The sequence below is a fragment of the Microtus pennsylvanicus genome, chromosome X, assembly GCF_037038515.1.
Source record: "Microtus pennsylvanicus isolate mMicPen1 chromosome X, mMicPen1.hap1, whole genome shotgun sequence".
Classification (NCBI taxonomy): domain Eukaryota; kingdom Metazoa; phylum Chordata; class Mammalia; order Rodentia; family Cricetidae; genus Microtus; species Microtus pennsylvanicus.
The window spans coordinates 102,772,979-102,796,318 of NC_134601.1; the positions used below are offsets into that span (position 1 = coordinate 102,772,979).

The following is a 23,340-nucleotide window of genomic DNA, read 5'->3' on the forward strand; positions in this document are numbered from 1 at the left end:
TACTATAGTAAAGGAATACATAGAAATCATTGTTTGATTTATGAAATACTTCCACAGAGAAAATCTTTATAAAGTACATGGGATGAATATACTACTGATTTTTCTAGTATTAAACTGATTTCCTATTGTGTATTTGTTCTAAAATTAGATATTTGGATTTTTTGCCATTTTTATAAATAATGTACATTTTATTCTTTTGAAAGAAATCTTAATACAAGGTATTACTGAAACCAATGGTGATCTGATAAATTTAAAGTGAAAGTACCATTGAAATGACCAGAGCGATTCGAAGAAACATGTTAGAGACTCTCCATACTGGCTTGCTGAGCACATAGCACTGGATTAAGCTCCATGTATGACTTAATCTTATGTCTGGTAACTTCTCTTCTGTGACTTTCTAATATTATAATATCTCTGGCTTAAATTGCTAATGTTAAGCAAACTTTTCTGAACAAATTCAGTAACTGCAAAAAATAGTAAACCTTGTAAAATTCCTTATTCTGAATGTTCTACACCCAAAATTATTAAGAATGATTATCACAGTATTAATGCTTTCCAATATTATTTATTCCCAATAAAGAAGATGTTATAAAACATCTGATGTCTGGGATCTACTTTTGAAAGTTATTTTTTGTAATAGTAAAATGTTAAATACAAACTGTATGATTGCCATCTTACTTACGTTTGAAGGTAAAATAAAATGCTTGCTTTGTTTCCTGTGTGATATCGTGTATTTTTAAGACTACCAACTTTCATTTAAAATATTTTAATTAAAATTTCAGTTAAATATTGACTTGTTATGGAATTGAATTTCTCATAGTTATATTTATACAACAGAAGATTAGTGTTGTTGTGTCATTAAGCCTGAAACATGAGCCAATTTATTTCCAAATACAAATATGTTCCCAGAGGAACACATTGAAGCTTGACTATTCAAAGCTTCTCATGGAATTATAAAAGTAGTATTTGTTATCAAAAGTTTATAATTTACATGTATATGGGCTGGCTATTTTATGATCCATTCGTTGCTTTGATTTTTATTAAAGTGATGCTTTTGTCAGAATTGCCAGGTTAATAATCTGTCATGCTCCTAATTAAATTTCTATACCATTATTAGATACAAATGTCAGTGATATTTGTTCTCTAATGTCAAATAGCAATCTTTTCTTACTTGTGACAAGAGAAAAGGGCAACAGTGAAATACATTAAAAACCTTTAGATTTGATAAACTGAAGTTTTGTTATACCTTCTGGGCTAATTCTCTTTTTTTTCTAAATAATGCTCTAATCAAATGGCTTTACCAAATTTTAACCTCTCAGTACTGGATCTCAATATCATGATTAAAATACGATTTTTCTATACTTCCTTCATATGTCACCAATGAGGAAAACATTTTTGTTCTCACCAGACCAAACAGCTTGGGAACAATCATTAGGAAAAACAACTTTAGTGTTATTAATTCTCAATTTAGATATGAGACCATGTTTAAGTAATTAACACAAGGAAGTATATAATGTTAGAGAAGCTTTGACCTTGCACTTAGATGTAAAGATCAACCCGTATTAGAAACTAAAACAAGGTGTGATGTTCTGCTTGTTAAAGAATTTTGCACTGGTCCTTTGGTCATAACACAAATTCAGTGTTCCTGGATTCAGCCATGCAGTGGCTACTATTGTGTGCACTTCCTTTCAATCCTCCTACTATAGTCATTAGAGAGTTGGCAGCATTCCCAGAAAGTAGACACAAATACAAACACATATACCCACTAAAAAAACAACATGTATAATGTCTTCTGAATAGATTCTAAGAATAGGAGCTTCTTACCTCCAAACCATTAAGATATGGTTAATTATAAATATTATTTTTAAAACGTTTATAGAATTTTAACTGAATAAATATGCAAAGAAGACAACACTATTGAATGCATCCTATTTACCAAACATATTAATTGCAAATAATCTTACAAGCCCAGATAATTCCTAGGAACAGGGATTAGGCTCACACCTAGGTAAGTATTTTTTATTATATAAACCACATAATAAAATGTCCATAATGTTTATGATTAATTAACTAATTTAACATTCTGAACCCATATTTGCTTAAAATTCAAATCATAGCATTTCATGCTTTTACTGAAAATGATGAAGAAATGGGCCATTTATTTTTGTTCTTCTTTCTCTTCTAGCCACTACTAATTCCCCGTTTTCATAAACTATACGTTGGACTAGCTTCCCTATCCCTAGGTACCCTGAGTTAAATGATCTGGTAATGATTTCCAATTTTAGTTTCAATCAAATATTCACTTTGCTAAGCCTGACTGCCCAAAGTATTGTCCATCTCCCTGTGTGGATCTATTTAGGGCACAGAAATTGTTGTACATTTGCTGAATATTTTAAATAAGCTTCCCTAGCAGGTCCTTCTAGAAAAGCCTGTATTTGGTTCTCATTTCTTTACCTGGGGCTTAATACTTTTATATCAAACTCCATTATTTTTACCTTTTGGCTACGAGGGAATGTTTTTGTTTCTGCCAAACCTTGGGGGGCTACCAAGTTGGAGAAGACATCTAAAGGACAACTTCTGTGTGCAAATTTGAAAGACCACAGAAACACCAATTTTCAATAGCTCAAAGTGAATTCTATTATTAAGAAAAACCATTTTAATAATAGAATTACTCTACTTATGCATATTTTAGATTGTCAGTGGAAGATAGCACAGTATGGAGAACATTAACCAAAAGCTGTCAACGATTCTGTGTCAGAAGTTAGAGTTCCTATGTTTGATCCCTGTAGCCCTTGCTAAACTAAGCCTCAACTTTCTAATTAGTGATAAAAGATATATGACTACCTAGTGTGGTTCTGAGACAGACTCGGGTATGATTAAATAAATATTAACAGCTATTTACCTCTGAACCCTCATAATTAGGCATAATTGGAAGAAAGCTATTAATACAAGCCACAGGAACCTGACTCCCCAAATCTCTCTCATTTAACCCACTATGCTTTTCATTGTCCAATAAATGTGCTCCTAGAAAAATTGTGTTATGACAGTCTGAAGTCACAGCAAAGCTTAGGGTCTGAAGAAATATACGATTGATCAAAATCCTTAAACATTTAAAAACATTTCCTTTCAGTATTTGTGTGTACACATGCCTTGGTGTGAGGTTATGGGTGTTTGGGGGTGTGTGTACACGTGTGTATTGGTGTGAGTATAGATGCATGTGCGTTTAGGTCAGGTACACACAGAGGCCAAAAGAGGGTGTAGATGATACCCTGGAGCCAGAGTTCTGGGCCTTTGTGAGTCACTTGACTTTTGTGCTGAAATATGAACTCTGATCTTTGTGTGATAGACAGGTAAGAGCTCTTATCTGCTACCCATACTGCAGCCTCCTAAAATCATCATTAAGTTTGCCCATGATTTATACAGGAGTAATAGAAGTCCTAGACTCATAATTGGATAAAGAATAATGTATAAGTAAGTATGAGTGCTCAGCTGTGGATGACTCATCTCTTTCTACCAGCCATCATCCAAGGCCCAGGGAACATCTTGCAAAAGGGTGGGAGTACAGAAGGAATGTAACCGCCAGCAGGTGGGAAGGAGAGTTATGAAATACTGACAAGGTACAGAAACCCACAGATACTATGGTTAGTTGCACAAGACCTGAACAAGCCAGTCAAAACTTCTGTAAAGATAGGGGAGGCACCCTTGAGATCCAGCTCTTGATGGAGGAACCACTGATAATTAATGGCCGCTGAGGAATGTGACCACTGCTAGGTCGAACGTGTCCCAATTGATGACCCTAATCACATGGGACAAGCATTAGTTAAACTCAGGGGGTTATTTATAAGAAAACCAGGGAGAGGAGACGTGAAGTTGGGAAGATGTAGTGGTGGGAACACTATAAGGATTTGGAAGGAGGCAGTGATTGATGGTTATGATCAGAGTGCATCATACAAATGAGTGAATTTTTAATAAATAAATAAAATATAATTTCAAATAAAAATACAATTTTAAGTTAACAGATGTAATGATTTCTTGCTGAAAAATTATCACCAAAAGGTATTTCATAAAAAATCATAATCACTGAAAAGAATCCCTTAATTTTCTTGCCATTCCCTCTGCCCCTATAATCAATTAATACATGCATTCATATATACTGTATAAAATTAATCTCAGTTAAATCAATCTATTTCTTATTCCCCTTCTCAGACAGTAATACAATTAACATTATGATCCTATTTCCTCCTTTGCTGTTACTTTGCATGTCTCTTTAGGTCTAATTTACAGAAAAGGCTACAGTGTGAATAGAAATATATTTCTGCCTTAAAAGTTTGATTCTGAACATTCCATAAATAGCTATCACTAGCATGATTTTCCATTGCAGTTCCCTAAGTTTGCAGGTATCTACATATTCTGTCTCTATCATTAACATCTAAAATTTAACAATACTGCTAGAGCACTGGTCTTTAAACTATAGGTTCACAGATGGAATCATGATTTAATGAAACCCCAGAACAGAGGGAAAGCTTTTTTGTTTGAATGCAGAAAGATGAAGGTTAACAACAGGAGTCTTTGTAAATGTGTCATTCAGAAACATATTTGATGCATGGGCAGGGATATCTCTTTAGTTTATGAATTCAAACAGCCTGTGAGGAAAAAAGAAACCTGGAACCTACCAGCTGCTGGAGATGTTTCTTTGAACAATCCCTCAATAAAGATTTGTTTATATGTCAAAACCCCCCTAGCATAAATTTACTACCGGAGTTAAATGAGATAATACACCAGAATTAGCCAGCACAGTGTTTAGTGATGCTAGGAGGGGATACAAAATGTCCATTTTATTATTGAATATGTACAAATAAGCATCCTATTAATAGGCCAAACACAATGGAAAGAGTATAATTACTTAATCCTGATATCCTTGTTAATCATAGTTCGAACCTTTAATTACTAAATGTTCTCAGTGTGCTGAAATTATAGAACACATGATTAAAATATGAATCAATAATTATATAATCCATACTAGAAAGATTCTATGACAGTTGTTAGGAGAGCATAAACTGGAATACATAAAAGCATGCATATTATTATTATTGTTACACTAATCATAGACATTATATAGACTACAGCTGTCCTCGAAATCTACTACTTAAAATGGTGATGGAAAGCTTAGTCTTATAAACATGCAATTATGTAGAATGCATGAAAGTGATAATGTTTCTTTTACTTTAAGTCATGCATATTTATGTGACGACCATATTTCTAAGAAAAAATGATTCTACAGTAAATATTGATGAAGGTATTTGCATAAGAAAATCAAACTGGGATGGGGACAAAGAATAAAAACAAAGACAAGAAACAAGATAGAAATCCATGTAAGTCACTTTATAGAAATGTTTCTTACTTATCTTTATGAGTTTTTCGTCGAAGATACACATGATTTTATTGCCTATTTCAGTTGTGAATTTTTTGCCTCTGTCAGGAAGGTATCAATGATGAGGACAGTTTATGTAATGAAATACTTAGAATTACTGAAACATGTGTTCTGATCAAACATTCCCTGAGCAATTTTTTCTTAAGCAGTCCACTAGGCATTGCAGAAACACAGATGAGCTTTGGTTCCCTGGTTATATCACATTTTTGTCCTGAGTGTATGATTTATCTTTACTTACATAGGCATCACACTTTCATTAAGCATTTACAGGGGCAAAGGATAGGAATTCCAGTGGAACTTCACAGCACTAAGAACATATAATTTAAATCATCCTTAGGTTGTGAGAAAGCTTGCTGAGCACTAGAAGCAATATTTGATTGTAAGACATTCTTAAGGCTTATCTGACTTACTCATCCTTCTCCCAAATTCTCTCTCTCTCTCTCTCTCTCTCTCTCTCTCTCTCTCTCTCTCTCTCTCTCTCTCTCTCTCTCTGTCTCTCTCTCTCTCTGTCTCTCTCTCTCTCTGTCTCTCTCTCTCTCTGTCTCTCTCTCTGTCTCTCTCTTTGTGTGTGTGTGTGCGTGTATCGCATACTTTCTTATTTCCAACTCTGGTCTTCCAATTGCCTAGTCTCAAAATCTGTTATTTAAAGCTCTTTTCTCATTCTCTAATTCTAGGCCTGTTTGGCTCAGCTGTTGAGCTCCAAAATGTTTCTTACACCCCGTTCATAGATTTTTCAGGCTGTGCATCCTTGCTAAAATAGACTTGTAAGATGTAGTTTTGCCTCCCACTTTCCTGTGATATCATTTCCTCTTACGAGACAAAATGAAGGGTTTTTTTTTCCTAAATTGTTAATCATTTTACTTTGATTTCAGAGCCAGAATGTTTCCGTATGAGCAATAGAAAAACTGAACCTGTCTGGGTGTCATGTATAATACTCCACACATTCCTGAAACAGGAATCTTCTAGCTCTGCTGATGTAGAACTTTAACACATGATCCAGATCGAACATACCTTACTCTTCCCAACCTCATTTCCTTTATTCAAAAGGCTCACCTACTTCATTCTGCCTCATGTATGGTTCCTTGTTTTCTGTCTCTATTTGGTCATACTGGACTGTGAGATGCTTGAGAAGGATTTCAGAGACAGTTGGTCTCTGTATTCCTCACTGCACTGAGAAGCTTTAATGAGTGTTTGTTCAGAGCTATTGGGATGCAGTGGAATGAAATGAAAGGTCAGTTCCTTTGGCAGGATTACACCAAAACCTTCTCTGTTACATGAATGTCTAGATCATTTTTAAAGGTCATCAGATAAGGATATTTCACAATCTTGGCAACCCAAATGTTTGAAATTAATTTCCAGTAAAAGATAGGTGACTGACCTTCTAATAGGTTATTTGGTTTGTATTAATTAGCATTTAGCACAGAACATCCACTGGAGTCTGAGCACAGCATAGTGCGCATTACATTTAAAGGTTCATATTTTAATGACCTGTGAGAACAATTGTTGAGGCTGGCAATGAAGCAATGTTCAAATATCTAGGTGTGGAAAGATTTGGTAACCTAGCTGAGTAAATGAGACTCCATGTCAGCCTGACTGCTGTGGGATACAATTCTTTAGTGATAATTTTTCCTTTTGATGGAAATTCCCTTCAAAAAGGAAATTCCTCTCCAATTAATGTAATCTCCAACACAGAGAACACACTTCCTCCTCAACAGTATCCCTACTAATTTAAGATAAAATTCCTTATTAGCATGACTAAAACACTCCACTTCTCTGACAGTATGCTCTCTTCAAAGGAACTTCTAGAAAGATTGAATAGGAAGGTTTTTTTTTTGTTTTGTTTTGCCATTTTTTTTTCAAGATTTGCAATCAACTAAAATATTCACAGCAGTCTGAATTGACCATTTGGCTGAATTTAATACTAACAGCCAATATCCTTTCAATTGCTAATTGGAAGTTTCGCCGAAATTGTTGATCTTGATTGCATTTTATATTGATGGAGCTTCTAATAAACCTTAGAATGAAGTGGTGCTGGAATGAAGATCTCAAAGCGTGTGCTCGCAAATTGTACATGTGTGTCTAAAACATTCTCAGTGAACTTACAAGATTTTCAAATATTTGATATTGTTTTTCAGTTAAGGAATATGCACTCTCTAATCAGATCAGAATTTCAATCTTTATTAACAACACGAATGCCATTTCATGAATTTTCCTATCTGTATCATCCATAAGAAACAGAAATTTGGGGGTTTGGATGTGGCTCTGTGGTGCAGTACCTGTGTGATCTATGTCATTCTATGAGGTTGATACTAGTTTTGAATAATAATGTAAAAGAAAATAGACCTGTTCGTTTTCTTATGAGAAACAGAAAGTAGTGCATCCAGATGCTAAGGGAAGTGGGGATGAACTGGGAGGAGTAGAGTGGGAGGAAACAGTAATCAAGATATATTACCTGAAAAACAATTTACCTTTAATAAAAGGAAAACAGTCTAAAACAACAACCACAACAAATCGAGATAGTTCAATGATTTCGGGCTGTTCACTGAAAGTTAAATATTCTATGTATTATATATGGTAGGAAACGTAGCAATGCAAAAAGAGAAAAGTTAATGATTTACTTTGCTGTTGAAAGGAATTTTTTTTCATTTTTTTGGTTTATACTTTATAAAATGAATCAATGATTATTTCAATTATCGATTTATTTGAACTAACTTACCTAAAAAAAAAATAAGGCATGGAAGTCTAACACAAATGATTTCATTTTGTACTTTAAATTTAAAATACCATGTGTCTTTCTGGTGTTTTAAGTCTGTAAACACGAATCTGCCAAGGTGTATGTAAATGGTTAAAATTTAGAATTGTCTTTACCCTGAGCCAGTGGGCTTATTTTTTTCTATTTTACCTATGCATTGTACATGAATATGCTTGCGATATAACATGTTGCATAATCAACTTGCATATAATCATTTGGTTTTTTGCTTCTAGATTATTTTCATAAAGCAATTTCATGCTCATTGGAAATGGCATATTTTCCAGTAATGGACAATCTATTCATATTTTATGACAATATTAGTCAAATATCTTACATTATGTGGGAACTATTTATAAGGCATAATCAACTCTTAAACTCCCACCTTTTAAAATCACATTGATAAAACCCATATCTTGGAGATGAATTAGTAAAAACAGTGCAAGTGCAAAAATGAATGAAACATTATATGTCAATTTAAATTATTGACTAGAAGCTTTCTGTCCCACCAAAAAATGTCATATATATGTATGTATGTATGTATGTATGTATGTATGTATGTATGTATTTATATACACATATAGCATTTTATAGACCAGAAAGCAAATAGCATAACATCTACAAACCTTATGTTGTTGTACTTGGCATTTTAGGTCTTCAAGATCAGGTCCAAAGGGCTCTTCCTCCATTTTCTTTGTTCTCACTTCTGTTTTTGTTAGCCAGTCATCCAGCTCTTTTAATTTCTGGTTCTGGAGATCCATTAGAACTTTGTGTAAACTAAAAAAATAAAATAATAACTATTATGATCTCTACTAAAGCTGTTTATTTTTAAAAGACACATCAACATAAAACAGACATAACTAATGGCCTATTTAAATTTTTACATCTTAGTGTATTGAAAACTACAGGAGGAAAATTTCTAAAGCTATTATTTCTTCTGGTTACAGTGCAGCTATTTTGTTCCTTAAGATATGAGTGTATGCATATATGTGTGTGTGTACAAATGCATGTATGTATATATGTATGTATGTATACATATAAATATCAGTTTCAATAAAATTTCATTTAGCTAACAAAATGATAGCACACTAAATAAAACAAACTGTGATAGCAATGTAGCTGAGTGAGTAGAGGCACTTGCCCTGCTATCATGGTGAACCATATTCAATCTCCAGAATTCACTGAAATTTTGAAGGAGAAAACCAACTCAATAAGGCTGTTGTCTGAACACAAAATATATGACGTTATATACATATCCACACACACAGATATACATATTCATGCCTGCATACACAAACACACACTAATAATCATAACAAAAATTAATATTAATGATAAAATTTTAAAGTAAAGCAGAAACTTAAGTAAGTTAATGCATATCATGTTTGATATTCCTGTTATTTAGAATATACAGTAAATATTACAACCCATTTTCTTTTTTAATTTGTGAAATACAAATAAACACACATAATGCATAGTTATGAGATAGCATCTGCTGCTTCAACGTATATGTAATTGCATAATGCATAAAATGGTTGTATATTTTTTATCTCCTCATACGGTTTTATGTTTTAAATGGCAAACCTCTTAAATTCCTTTATTCTAACACTTTTAAATGAATAGTATGTTACTGTAATCTGTTGTCATATGGGTATATAATAGCACACCAGAAATCATTTCTCCTATGTAACTATAACTTAGTAACCACTGATAAATTTTACCCCATACTTCTAATAAAGTGTAGGTCATGTTTTCAATCAAAATATTTATTTTTATTTTTTTCCAACCATCATAATTTGACAGAATTAATAATGAACTGGTTTTTAAGTTTCATCTGAAAGAAACTGAAGTGTTTTTTGCCCTGGATTTTCACTCCACAATAGGACAGGGTAAACTATTAAACAGTTAAATATCACGTAAAAATAACACTAAAGGGTAGACTCCTATGAGAAACTTGTGGTTCTAGCAGAATATAGCCTATAGAGTAATTTAGGTATATCATTTGATATAGAATCTGTAGTATAGATTTGTGAAATTAACAGTGATATTGAACCACTAAATTTTTTAATATTTTATTATGCCTAAATATACACAAATGAGTGTTTTCCTTCAAAGACACATTAAATAATAGACTAAGTAGTGCATTTATAGTCAAAAGGCATTCGTTTACTGCCTACATTTTACCCTACAATCATGTCTTAGACATTTTCACTTCAATTTCTAGCTTGAGAGACATAAATTACTGCCTTGATCATAACTAGAAAGCTGTGCGGAGAAGGTGAAAACACATGTTGACACAATTTCATCCAATAATTCAGAAAAAAAAATTGCAGCTCAAATGTATGTATTTAAAATAAACATTTTTTTACAAAATCTATGTTTAAAGTAGTTTTAGAAACAATAATATGCTAATACTAACTTGAGTTAGTTATTTAGTTTTTTGGTTTAATGAAGTCCTTACCAGAAATTTTTATCTATAAACACAAAATATACATATCACTGGGTTTTAAAAATAATTCAGTTTACACAATGTATTGACCTCTAGCATTTCAGGGCTGTATTTATCCATTTACACTGAAGTCTGAAATCTATGAGGATCAACTCTTATTCATTAGACAAAAACATATTTTTGTTTTATGGGCAACAGAGATAAGACATAAATTTCAGTAAAAATAAAAGTAAACTTTGTTAAACATCTTAGACAATAAATACCACCTTAGTACTGAAAAGAATAAAATATAAGTCTTTCCCTTTCTTGTAGTCTTTTTGAGAAATGACAGATAAAATGATTTTATGATAATGGTCCTCAGTATCTTTCCTTGAATTTTTCTATTTAGTTTGTCGGGTTAGATTAAAGATCTCACAATTTGAACAAAAGAAGAGCATCTCAAATTACTACTTTCATTTAAATAAAAGTTTTAGTAATGCATCATTGTTAGGCAAGAAAGAATTGCATTAAAAAATGTTTAATTATTTTCATCTATACACATATATCTCATTCATCAAGTACTTACTGAGTTTCATATCTAGGCAGAAAACTATGTGATAGTAATTAATAAAAGGTAGCTTAAATATAATTAGATAAGTACATAAGTAACAATTAAAATAAGAGAAGACAATCATCACGGGTAAAGAAAGAAATCAATGGTTTTCTAGAATTAAATGAAAATGAAATATAAGACACACAAACTTATGGAACACAGTGAAGATACATTCTAAGAGGCAAATTCATAGGATTAAGTGCCTACGTAAGTAAAAAAATGGAGAGAACTTATATTAGCAACTTAATATCACACCTGCTATCTCCTGAACAAAAGGAAGAAATCATGCTCAAAAGGATTGCAATGACAAGACATAATCAAGCTCAAGGATGAAATCTATACAATTGAAATAAGCAAACACAAACAATTCAAAGAATAAATGCAACAAAAGATGGTTCTTTGAGGAAGTAATGTTCTAGATTAATTATCTAGATTAACGTTCTAGATAACTTCGATCTGTGACACAACTCATAAAAGCTCTCCAAAAAGCATCAGGAAATGCACAGGAGGTTCTGTGAATTTATTTTGATATGACTATTCAATTTTTACCCTATCCTTATCTCAAGCCACAGAGCCAAGTAAACATAAATGGCCTAAAAGTGAGTTCTGACCTAAGCTCCATAAGATAGAAATTTCATGTGACATGAACTGGAAATTAACCTTATAATAAATCTAAAACACAAGCAAGCAAAGGTTATGGTGAGATAATGCCTAGACATATATAAAACCATCGAATAATATATCCCATAATAGAAAATGTTCTGAGTAACTTGTATTAACTAACCATGTACTGTTTTTGTTCTTTACCACATGTCTTGGCTAGATATTGACAATACTAGTTTATATATATATATGCCTCATAAATAGGAAATAAATCCAATTATTGCCAATAGTTAAAAATAATTAGATAACATATGTAAACTTAAGACATAACCACTCTTTGATAATATCTAACCATGTTGAGAACACCAAACTTGCCTACCCATATGGCACAAATCTTTCAATTTAAATCTTAATTACATTTCACATACCAACCCCAAATTCTCTAATTCGTCAGTTACTGCATTATACCTTTTCTTCTTCATACCCAACTCCCATCATTCCTTTATGCAATTTTTATCACTCCTGCAGCCAGACATTTGTGTTAGCTGACCCATGATCTTCAGTATGAGTTCTCAAATACACACACACACACACACACACACACACACACACACACCACCTAAAAAATACTGCTTTGAATTCACAGGTTTGATTAGGTAGTGTTTAGGGAATCATGCAGAAGAGGGCAAGAAAAGTTTATAGGAGTCAAGGACACCACAAGCAAGTGACCCACAGAATCAACTAACCAGGTCCCATAGGGGATCAGAGACTGAACAAGCCATCAGGGAGCCTGTATGTATCTGACCTAGGTCCTCTACACATCTCTTATGACTGTGTAGCTAGCTGTTTTGTGGGACTCCTAACAGTAGGAATAAGGGCTGTCTTTGACTCTTTTGCCTGCTTTTCGGACACTTTTCTTTTTTTTTACTGAGTTGCCTCATTGAGTTTTAATATTACGGGATGTATATAGTCTTGTTATTCCATGTCTGGTTGATATCCCTGAAAGGCTCCCCTTCTCTAAAGGGAAAGGAGAAGTGGATCTTGGAGAGAGGGGATATAGGAGGGTGGGAGGAGAGAAAGGAGAGAAAGCTGCAGTTGGGAGGTAATATATGAGAGAAGAATAAATAAAAAAGAAAATATCACAAGTTTGAGCTTGAAATATAAAAAGCTTCTCTAGGTGAAACCAGTATTGTCATCTCATAAATTAGACTCTGTACAAGGATACAGGTAAGATTCTTTCTTACTGAAAATCAATGCAACTCCTTTTAAAGTGAGGTCTAGAGAAATTACTTAACAATTTCTTAAACTCTGGATGAGTACAAAGACCCCAAAGGCCCTTGCTTTAAGTGACTTTTTTTCAAAATACAGCAGTGTATACTATGACCTAATTCTGTGCTCTTAACCTTGAATCGTTTCACTCTATTATAAGGAAAACATTTTATTAATTTGAACAATATAAAATTGTTAATATTTGAATCTTTTGCCCATGGAAATTACAATATGGACCAAACAAAGGCATAATTGTAATGAGATGTTTTAATATTTTCAAGTAACATTCTAAAGATAGGGATATATTTGAAAAAACTGTCAAATTTACAAAGTGAAAATCTATCACTCACAGAAAAGAGTTTTCATTACCCTCACTTTCATTTTTTTTCAAGTTGTCATTTAATTCACAAAATGATTGAGCATATATATCTAAGAATATATTAGAAATATGATAAATTTATGAAGGCCAAAACATGATCCTGACAATATTGAAAGTCTGTTAAGAATTCAATAGTTTTCATTGGTGCAAACACCATTCAACCCTTTAGGTCATTAAACACAGACTATAAATTGCCTTTATTATGGTGAGGTATATCCCTAATCTCTCTAAGACTTTATCATGATGGGATGTTCAACCTAGTTGAAGTCTTTTCTGAATCTAGTGATATTATTGCTTGATTTTTGTCTTTCAGTCTGTTTATGTGGTATATTATATTTATTAATTTATATATGTTGAAGTTCCACATGTGGCTACTGCCTGAAATACTTTGTTTCACTGCTAATATGGCTAGTATAATGACATGCATCAATAAGATTGATTTCAAGAATACTTCTATTGTTAGACATATGGTTCATATAATTTGCTGTTCAAGGTATAAGTATATTTCAAAGTCAAATGGTAAGTAGTTAAACTTCCTATTTTGTAAATGTTGTCTTCTATAGTATAAGAAGTTTATAGGTAGATAAACATAAATAAATATGAGGTTTCATAAATCACCTGTCTCCATGCATGTGGTTTATATTAGTTCTTATACCCAACAGTGATTTTAGTCTTTCAAACATGGCCATTTGTGGGTTCCAGTGGTTGAAGTCTAAAGGGTGTAAATGACTACCCTGAGAACAAGAAGGCTCTTTTTAGTGCTGGTTGTTCATTTGAGTCTCTGGCTGGAGACATCACAAATTCTGATTGCACTGTTAAAGTGTAAGGTTGAACCATGCTTGAAAAATTTTGTCAGACTTCTAATCAATATCTTTGTATCCTGAATCATTAATGACATGAATTATCCTAGTTCAACTTTATGATAATATGAATAAAATCCAAAGTGAAACATCTCATTTGATAAATTTCCTAATAGACAATGAAGGGAATAACTGACAAATGGGTAACTTAACTATACTTTAAGCATAAGAAAGTATTCTAGGAGCTTCTAGTTGCATGCAAGGAAATGTTTAGCTAAAATTAAGACAATATAATCTACCCAGTTCAACTATTTTGCTAAGATTTTCAAGGTATCATTTGTTAGTAAGTAAATAAAATTTCAATTTCATTAGTATGATTTCAGTCACTAAATGGCATTCATTTGAAAGCAAAGCATGCAATCAAAAAAATTCAGTGTCTTTAGGTTTTGTTGTCAGCTTAAACTATGGGGTGATGTCTCACATGTAAGACATAACAATTGAACATCACTGGTGGGTCTTTTCTAATCTATAAATTCAGAATATGTTACATCATTTTACTGGCTGTATTTCTTTCCTAAGAACTATATATGGAAAAGAAAGAACCATATATAGGAAGATAATCATGAACTTCAGGAAATTCCCACAGAAGCTGCCTTCATAAATGCTTGATCTTCGCAATTTTGAATTGAACTACTCCAGGATTTATCAAGTCTATATATTTTCTTTTAACTTTTATTTGTAAAATATAACACAAATGATTAGATTGCTATATATTTCAAATAATTTTATAATGGATATCTGTAAAGTTAGATAAATTCTGTAAGTATCATGAAAATAGGCAATGATTACTAAAAAGATGTACCATTTATTACTTATAATACTTTCTATAAAATGGAAATTAAAAATTCCTAGACTGCTACACACTTAAGATCAGAGTAGCATCCCTTAAACTTAGCACATAGCATAACAAAGTATTTCTTGAGTCATTGGGCAGGGCTGTTTGTAGAAATGGAAAAGAGGGAACTCAGCTGATTTTCCTGTCACAGCCTGCCTTTCTGTCATAATATCTAGTATCTGTATAGTGTGTGTATGTGTCTGTTTGTATATGACAGCTTGTATGAATGCATATATAGATATAGATATGGATATATATTTCCAATTTTTTTATGATACTTCTTATAATGATGAAAAATAGAAACAGAAGTCATGTGGTTTGATTGAAGTTGGTATTAGCAGGGATTGTATGATCTCTTCATTAAAGTGGAAATTATAATTCCTTAGCATGAACTTTAATTATGATACTAACTATAATACACTTTGAAACTTATTTTGCCTTAAAAACTATGGCTATGCTATAAATGACCACATATGTACAAGAGGTAGAGAATTTTATGTGTAGAAATCAGAAAACATGGTACATTTTAAGTTCAAGCAGGCAAACAGTACTTTAAAATAAGAAAAAAATTATTGAACTTTAAAAATAAATGTATTAATAATATACAATTTTAGACATAGATTTTCTTGTTACATATTACTAATAAATAGGTCATGTTATACATAGCACTATTTTAATCTACTATGATTTATAATATTCATTAAAGCATAATGAATGTCCCAAGAATATGTCCTTCAAAATGAGTATCCAGATGCAAGTGATGTCTATAAATTTTATAAGATAACCACCATCATTATTATTCCTATTCTGTCACCATTACCAGTACTACAGGTGGCACCATTATCCTTCTGCTACCCTTTTTCAATTTCTGAAAGTGTGCCTCCTGTCCTCTCATACTTTCTCATTTTAATGAGTAGATTATCTTCATTTCAAGTCCTTGGCATCCTTTATAAAATCTCTAAGCTATGCATCACACAGGAAGGTAGCCCTCTTTAGAGAGCACCCCTATGGGAGTTTCTGTTTGGGAATGAAATAAGGAAGTGCTACCCTAAAAATTATATGAAGAGTCTTTTCCTTCAAAAACTGATACTTTACCTTCTCTTTTGGTAATACCTTTTGCACCAATGACTACACAACAGTTTTGAACTAGGGAAAAAATGGAGACCAAGCCACTTATAGTCCTCAACAGTACTGCTAATTTTCATACTTGCCCTTATATTTCACTATTTAAATGGTCTACTGTTTATTGTACAATCTTACTATAGATATTTATAAAAGAATCTACCTACAACATTCCCCTTCAAACAAGTGATAATAAAGGTTCCAACCTAAACACTACACTTAAAACTATAATAAATTTATTTTCCCAGGTAATGGTATATGAGAAATAGAGGGTTTTTTTTCTATAGGATTTTAAGAGCAAAATAACATATCAGTTTTTAATTCTTTGACACATTTTATGATCCTATATGTCTTGCTTGGCAATTATTTAATGCCTGTAATCCCTCTCCCCAAGAATCAAGGATCATGCCAGATGAGGAGTTAGAAAAAGTAGGGGTCAGAGGTAGTAGAGGTAGTAGTCATTAAACAGTGTTTTCTGGCCATGTAAGGGCCATTGCACATAAGAGATCACAGTGGTTATGATTGCATGTGCAAAATCTCTATAAGATCAAGCCAGTAAAAATTCCAGTATGGATATGGGAGTGGCTCACAATATCCCACCCGTACCTGAGAAGCCATTGCCCATTTGGAGAAAACCCATTTTCTTTAGATGCAGCCACTGATAAGTTGCCTATGTTCTACTGGATAGCTCTGCACCTATATATGTTCTGGCAAATTAAGTGGATTTTTAAAAATGTATGTGAAGTTGGGAAGAAAACATGGCTAGAATACAGGAGGAAGTGTGAAGGGAAAGAATGATAGGTCAATGTGATCAAAGGATTATATTCATGGATGACATACTCAAACAAAATAAAATTAAAAGAAAAATACGTTGAATAATTTTGTAAAGAAACTAATAATCATTTAGTATCCAGAGCAAGATTAAAGATACAATGTAAACAAATTCATTTACATTTTGAAAACCTAAGTTCAAACAGTAGCAGTAACATAATAAAGAAGCTTTGAAAGATTCTTATCCAAATACATTATGGGATCATACCAGAGGCCTCTGAGTTCCAGCTTCAGTGCGCCTTCAGATTTCAGAAAAAGGCTTACAGTGAGTGTAGGGATTAGGAGAAATCTGAGGTGAAATGAATTCTTTACTATGTACTTTTCTACACCAGTTTCTTTATTGTTCTGATTTCACTCTATTAGTCCTGACCTACTGCTAGTTCCTCCAAGATTCTTTCTCTAGCTTCTTCTATTCTAAGAACTGTTATTTTTCAGGATCCTTGAAGTGACAAATAAATCATAAGAGTTGCCTTCTCATTCATCAAAATCACATTTCTAGGGTACGCAATTAGGGAACTGAGCCATTGCCATGGCAATATAAGATCCCAAGAACAGAGGAGCTAGACCACGACCAGATTGGTGGGGGGTACAGTGCCCAAGAAAAACTTGGAGACATAGTTCTATTGTTAGTAGACTGGCAAGCAAGGAATTGACATACTTTCCTTAGTAACCTTGGTTGGACATCTGTGGCTCTGACCTTGTACATAGCTGTAAGGTTTCAAACTTATGATCTATTTACAAAAATCCTTTAGTCTAGTTGCAACTTGCTCTGAGGTGCAATTAGTCTGAGCAAAAGAACGAGGCAGGCTGTTAAGTGTCCAGAGTCCTTGGGGGACAAATAGATGCAGTTATGAAGCATGTCTCAGTATATATTCTATATTTCAAAACTATATAGCTAAACAAAAAGTCATCCTCTTGACCACCCACAGATATATGCGACCAGCAGATGGAATATTTTCATGAGACAAAAACACAAGCAGTGGGAAAACACCCAAAGCTATTCCAGGGAAGAAATAAAGTGGGTCGACACCTGAATCATCAGTTGCCATATGCTGTATATTTCCACGGCCTCCGATAGTAAAGGAGCAATGCAGTCTTCCTGATTAAACACAAAGTAGATCAGCAAATTTGCAGATGCAACTACAAAACACAGACAACTATTAAGATAGTTTGTGAGTGAACTGCAGGTGAGTGGGGATGGGAAAATAAGTGATCAGATTGGGGAGATGGAGGAGGAAAGCACTGAAAGAAATGACTGGAAAAAAGGGGGGCATTTCGGGGTTAGTTCCAAACCCTGGAACAAGGGAATCTCCCAAGAGTCTACGAGGATGACCCAAGCTAAATTTCCTAGCAATAACAGGCATGTAGCCTGAACTGGCCTTCTCCTGTGACTAGGCAATACAAGTGCAGAGACTGGGACGCCAATTCTGTCAAATAACCTTTGAACTACAGTCTGTCCTGCCTATAGGCTATGCTGGGGTAAGAGTGATCTAGAGATTGAGGGAGTGGCCAATCAATTACCAGTGTAGTCTAAAACTCATGCCAGAAGAATGAAGCCATGCTTCTCACCAGGACTTACAGGCTGCATGACCCAGAGACCTAGGATAGAACCAAACATAACTAGAGGGTAAAATGACAATGTGATGATGCCTAATGATATTCTGCTATACTCATAGATTGGTGTCTAGTCCAGTTGTCATAAGAGGGCTTTCATCCAACAACTAATGGAAACAGTTGCAGACCAACAGCCAAATATTAGTCAGAGCTCAGGGAATATTGAAGAAGAGGGGAGCAAAGAATTGGAGGATCCAGAGAGGGCAAGAGAACCACAAGAAAATGCACAGAACCAACTAAACTGTGCTCATAGGGCCTCACAGAGACAAAACTGGCAACCAGGGGGGTGGGGGGCTGCATAGGACTGACCTGGGCACTCTACATATATCTTACTGTTGTATAGCTTTGTCATCTTGTGGGACTCCTAACAGTGGGAACAGAGGCAGTCTCCAACTCTTTTTATGCTTTTTATAACCCTACTCCTCATACTGGGTTACCTTGCCCAACTTGAAGACATGGGGAGGTGCTTAGTCTTACAGCAACATGATATGCCATGTTATGTTGATACTCATGGGAGACCTGTCCTTCTGAAACAGAAATGGAGGAGTGGATTTGGGGATGCAAATATAGGGGGTAGGGAGAGGGAATGGAAGGAGAGGAAGAGAGGGAAACTCTGATTGGGATGTAAAACAAATAAATTATAACAAAAATATGACTGTAATTTGTAAAATTTAAATTTAAACATTCTTCTACAGATATGTATATTATTGACACTCTACAATCATATTTACTTATATAATAATAGAAACCCATCTTGGAGGATAATTTCGCCACTATGGAAGGTGTGGTAAAATGTTTGGCATAAGTGCATATGTGATAAATAATTCTTAAGCAGATGACTAATATAACTTAAATGTCAATTAAGCATGAAATACATGTATAAAATTCAGATATATAAGAGTTAAATTCAGAGTTAATTTATAAAGCAGTCTATCTCTACTAGACCTGATTATCTTGATCACCATATTAATTTAACTTGAATCTGTACTAATTATAAGTCAGAGTACAATTAATTTACCGCAGGTCAAACGGACACGTTTCTCTTCTACACCTAATTTCCTTCTACCTTGGAACATTTCTCCTTGTTTTTTCCCAGTGACTGAGCTATTTGTATGGTTTGTACCCCACAATTCTTTGCTTAGTATGTGTAAATAACCTTCGATCTCAAAGGTATCCCTTGTTTTGATATAAAAAGTATGTTTCACTCTGAATACACTCCATACCTTCTTTTCCTTTTCAATCATCTGTCAGTATCACATGACAATATATGGCTTTATATTCATAAGACAGAGTTGTCTTTTGATAACTAAATCAGTACTGGAAATATAGTAGATAATAAATGTCATTTAGATGGATAAATGCATGAAAAAACATAGTTTGATAATTAGTGTTATTTATCTTCAGATGAAAGCAATCTTCCAAAAATGCTATACTCTAGTTTATATATATTCTAGAGATTCCAATTTTCTGTTTATAATTAAAACTCTATGCGTGGCATACTTTATAATAGTATAATCATGGATGTTCATATTTTGGCCCATCAGTCTACATTGTTATTATTGTTAGAAAAACAACATCATGGTCACATGTACTTGACCTCATTTGATATTAAAATGCGTCAGAGACTTATTTATAATCCAACCAACAAGTTATTGATTATCAGATATTATCCCTACTACAAATTCTTGCTTTTTCAGAATCTTTTTATTTCAGTAATCACCTGTGGAAGAAATCATTAACATGCAGGGATTGAATGCAACATTAGCAACAACGTTTTTAAACTTTAAAGGAAATTAAAATATTTGTTCTTTCCAAATTGATATAAATCTGAAGACAGAATGTATAGTAAATAAATAAATACTAAATGCAATGAAAACAAGGAGTTTGCCATCATGCATGTTATGATGTTCACTGCTTGAAAATTCAATTTAATGATTACATCTGAATGTATAATCTCATTAAATATACATTATGTTAATTAATTGGTGAGAAATATGTCCGGTATTTGTAAAGACATATTTTCTCTCCATTCAAAGTACTTATGGTAATTTATGATAATTTTTATTTTATTCCTTATGTTTAATCCAGACACCATTCATATCTCTCCTCCTGCTCATGATGTTAACCGTGACATAACTTCTCTTGGTCCCCTTACTGGCTTGCTTTCACTTTCCCTTAACTATCACAAAGGTTTTGTTTTTTTTCCCCTGCAAGTCATAATCACAATTATCATAGAAGCTTTTGGAACTTGCTGTGCTTATTTTTATTATTCCTCCTGGAAATATCAGTAAATCTCCTCTGCTCTCTACAGGTTGCTTTTTTTCAATAAAATTAATTAGTTTATTCACAGAGGAGAAAATCTTCTGTTGTCCCCATGCCAGTTGTCTTCTTGTGCTTCCACAGTTGGAAGTTTTGTTTTTTTCTTCTTCCTTTCTATCCCTTGCCCCCTACTATCCTCGGGGTATTATACGGTACAAAACCCAAACAAAACAAAGATCATTTAGCTCATTTTTCAACAGATTTCTAGCTCAAGAATGTCAGCATGCAGTATCCTGTTTCATTTTAAAATCAGTGGCACTTTGTTTTTTTCTTTGAATCCCAAAAAGTGCTTTTAGAGGTGTGTTCAGAAAAATTATCAGATTAGTGATTATTAAATGCTTTATTACCTTATGTCTTAACAATATTGCTGTGTAGCTTTCACAGAGTTGATTTACTGCCATCAAAGTTGAGATTTGGAAAGGAAAGGAGAGGAATCACAAAAGAAAATATCAAATCAGTGTGGCAGTTTTTCAGAAAATTGGGAGTCAACCTTGCCTTTTTTATAATCATCTAAAAAGATGAACAAAACAAAACCCCTAAAATATTCTCTAAAATTTAAATAATGCTTTTTTGCTATTGTTCTTGTTACCAATTGTAACTAGGGAGTAATGTTGTCATTTTAGGATTCAAATCATCTAGAAGGATGCAAATGAACATTTTTGTAAATGGTATAATAAAATACATGGAATTTTAAATCTAGGTTGAATTTATATTTTCTTGCAAATCAGTCTCAAAGTATAATTAATTAGTTATTACAAGTAGCATATATCACATTGTTTTCTTCTTTAAAAAAAGGAATTATCTAGAAAAAGAAGATGCATGTGACTATAGGGAGGGCGGTGCATATGAGGGTGGCTTTTTTAGATAATCAAGTTTTTGAGACTCCCATGGTTACGTTGCAAATAGGATCCCTACCTTACAAACTGTGGACATCTGACTAAAATTTGACATCTCTCTATCCTATAACTTATGGTGACAAATATATGGAATAAAATATTTTGCTGTGGGAATTTAAGGATAGCTGACTTGACGATAACTTTTACTGCTAGTGTTCATTAAAATAATTACACTTATAGCAACAGGGCAATTATTGTCAATGTGTAGATACTAATATATTCTGACTATATTCTGGCTTGGAATATATAGTTGTGAAATTTTCTATTATAATTTATGCCTTACTTATTCTTTCAAACAAATTGAGCACAAAATATGTTTTCTACCTCTCTGTTGCCACACCTTAATTTAGTACTGGCACAGCAGTCCTCCCAGCATATCTAACAAGTTTCATAGTTCTATTTTAAGGCTTTAAAACTTCATAAACAATAGCTAAGTAAACTTAAGGCAGTGGGACAATTTCCTCATCTTAATATATTCAAATCTACCATTGTCACTTCATTTCTTGCCATTTAAATATAAATCTAGCTTGTCTTTCTAGGCTCTACATGGATAAACACACCAAACAATATAAATCAGAGCAACGCACGCAGAATGATAAATTCTGCTTGTTACCTCTGTAAGAAATAGGCCATATTCAGAAAATTCTTAAAATATCTTTTTATCAATAAGTCAGATATATTCTTAAACTGATCCACAGCCACACTGTGTTTGAATGAGAATTTTTCACACACAATTGAGAAACTTGTCTCCATGAGTATATTCATGAATAGATGAGTAATGCTTTGAGTGATGCTTCAGAAGAGAAGGTTCCTGTCACCCATTTCTCATCAAGGATTTTATGCACATGAGTTTTCATGTGGTTTTATGGCTTCTCCATTCATACTGTAACTTTTGTAGAAAGTGTTAAAATATTAAATAGATAAAATTTTGACAATTCTGCAAAGCTTAGTTATGTAGATAGTAATCTACCTACTCAGCATCTGTACTACACTTGCTAAAGTGTATACCATTACAGTGAAGACATGAAAAATATAGCTATAACATCTCAGAATATAAGACAAAACTTAAAAGTCTTATATGCCTTAGGTTGAGAATCAGATTAAGGTATCAAACTACATCAAAATTATAGCAATGAAGCTAAAACTTGCCAATGTTTTTTTTTTTTTAATGGACCTTCACAGTCCTTGACACCCCGGATGGATCGGTGGTTAACTTAAGAGAACTTGCTGCTACTCTTACATGGTACTAGGGTTCAGATAGAAGGACCCCTATGGCAGCTTAGAACCATCTGTAATTCTAGTTCTAGTGGTTCTGATGTCCTCTTCTGCACTCTGAAGGCATTAAGTATATACTAGTTTCACATACATTCATACAAACAAACATTCATACA

General features: G+C 33.2%; 1 protein-coding gene across 8 annotated transcripts in view; it reads right to left on the minus strand.

Annotated features, from left to right (window-relative positions):
* Dmd (dystrophin) overlaps positions 1 to 23,340 on the minus strand; it is a 2,313,977-nt gene that overhangs the window by 1,447,384 nt on the left and 843,253 nt on the right. For all 8 annotated transcript variants that reach the window (XM_075957213.1, XM_075957212.1, XM_075957218.1 and 5 more), the window contains exon 12: positions 8,807 to 8,957. In XM_075957213.1, coding sequence (XP_075813328.1) covers positions 8,807 to 8,957 — 151 coding nt within the window. The remainder of the gene's footprint in view (positions 1 to 8,806; positions 8,958 to 23,340) is intronic.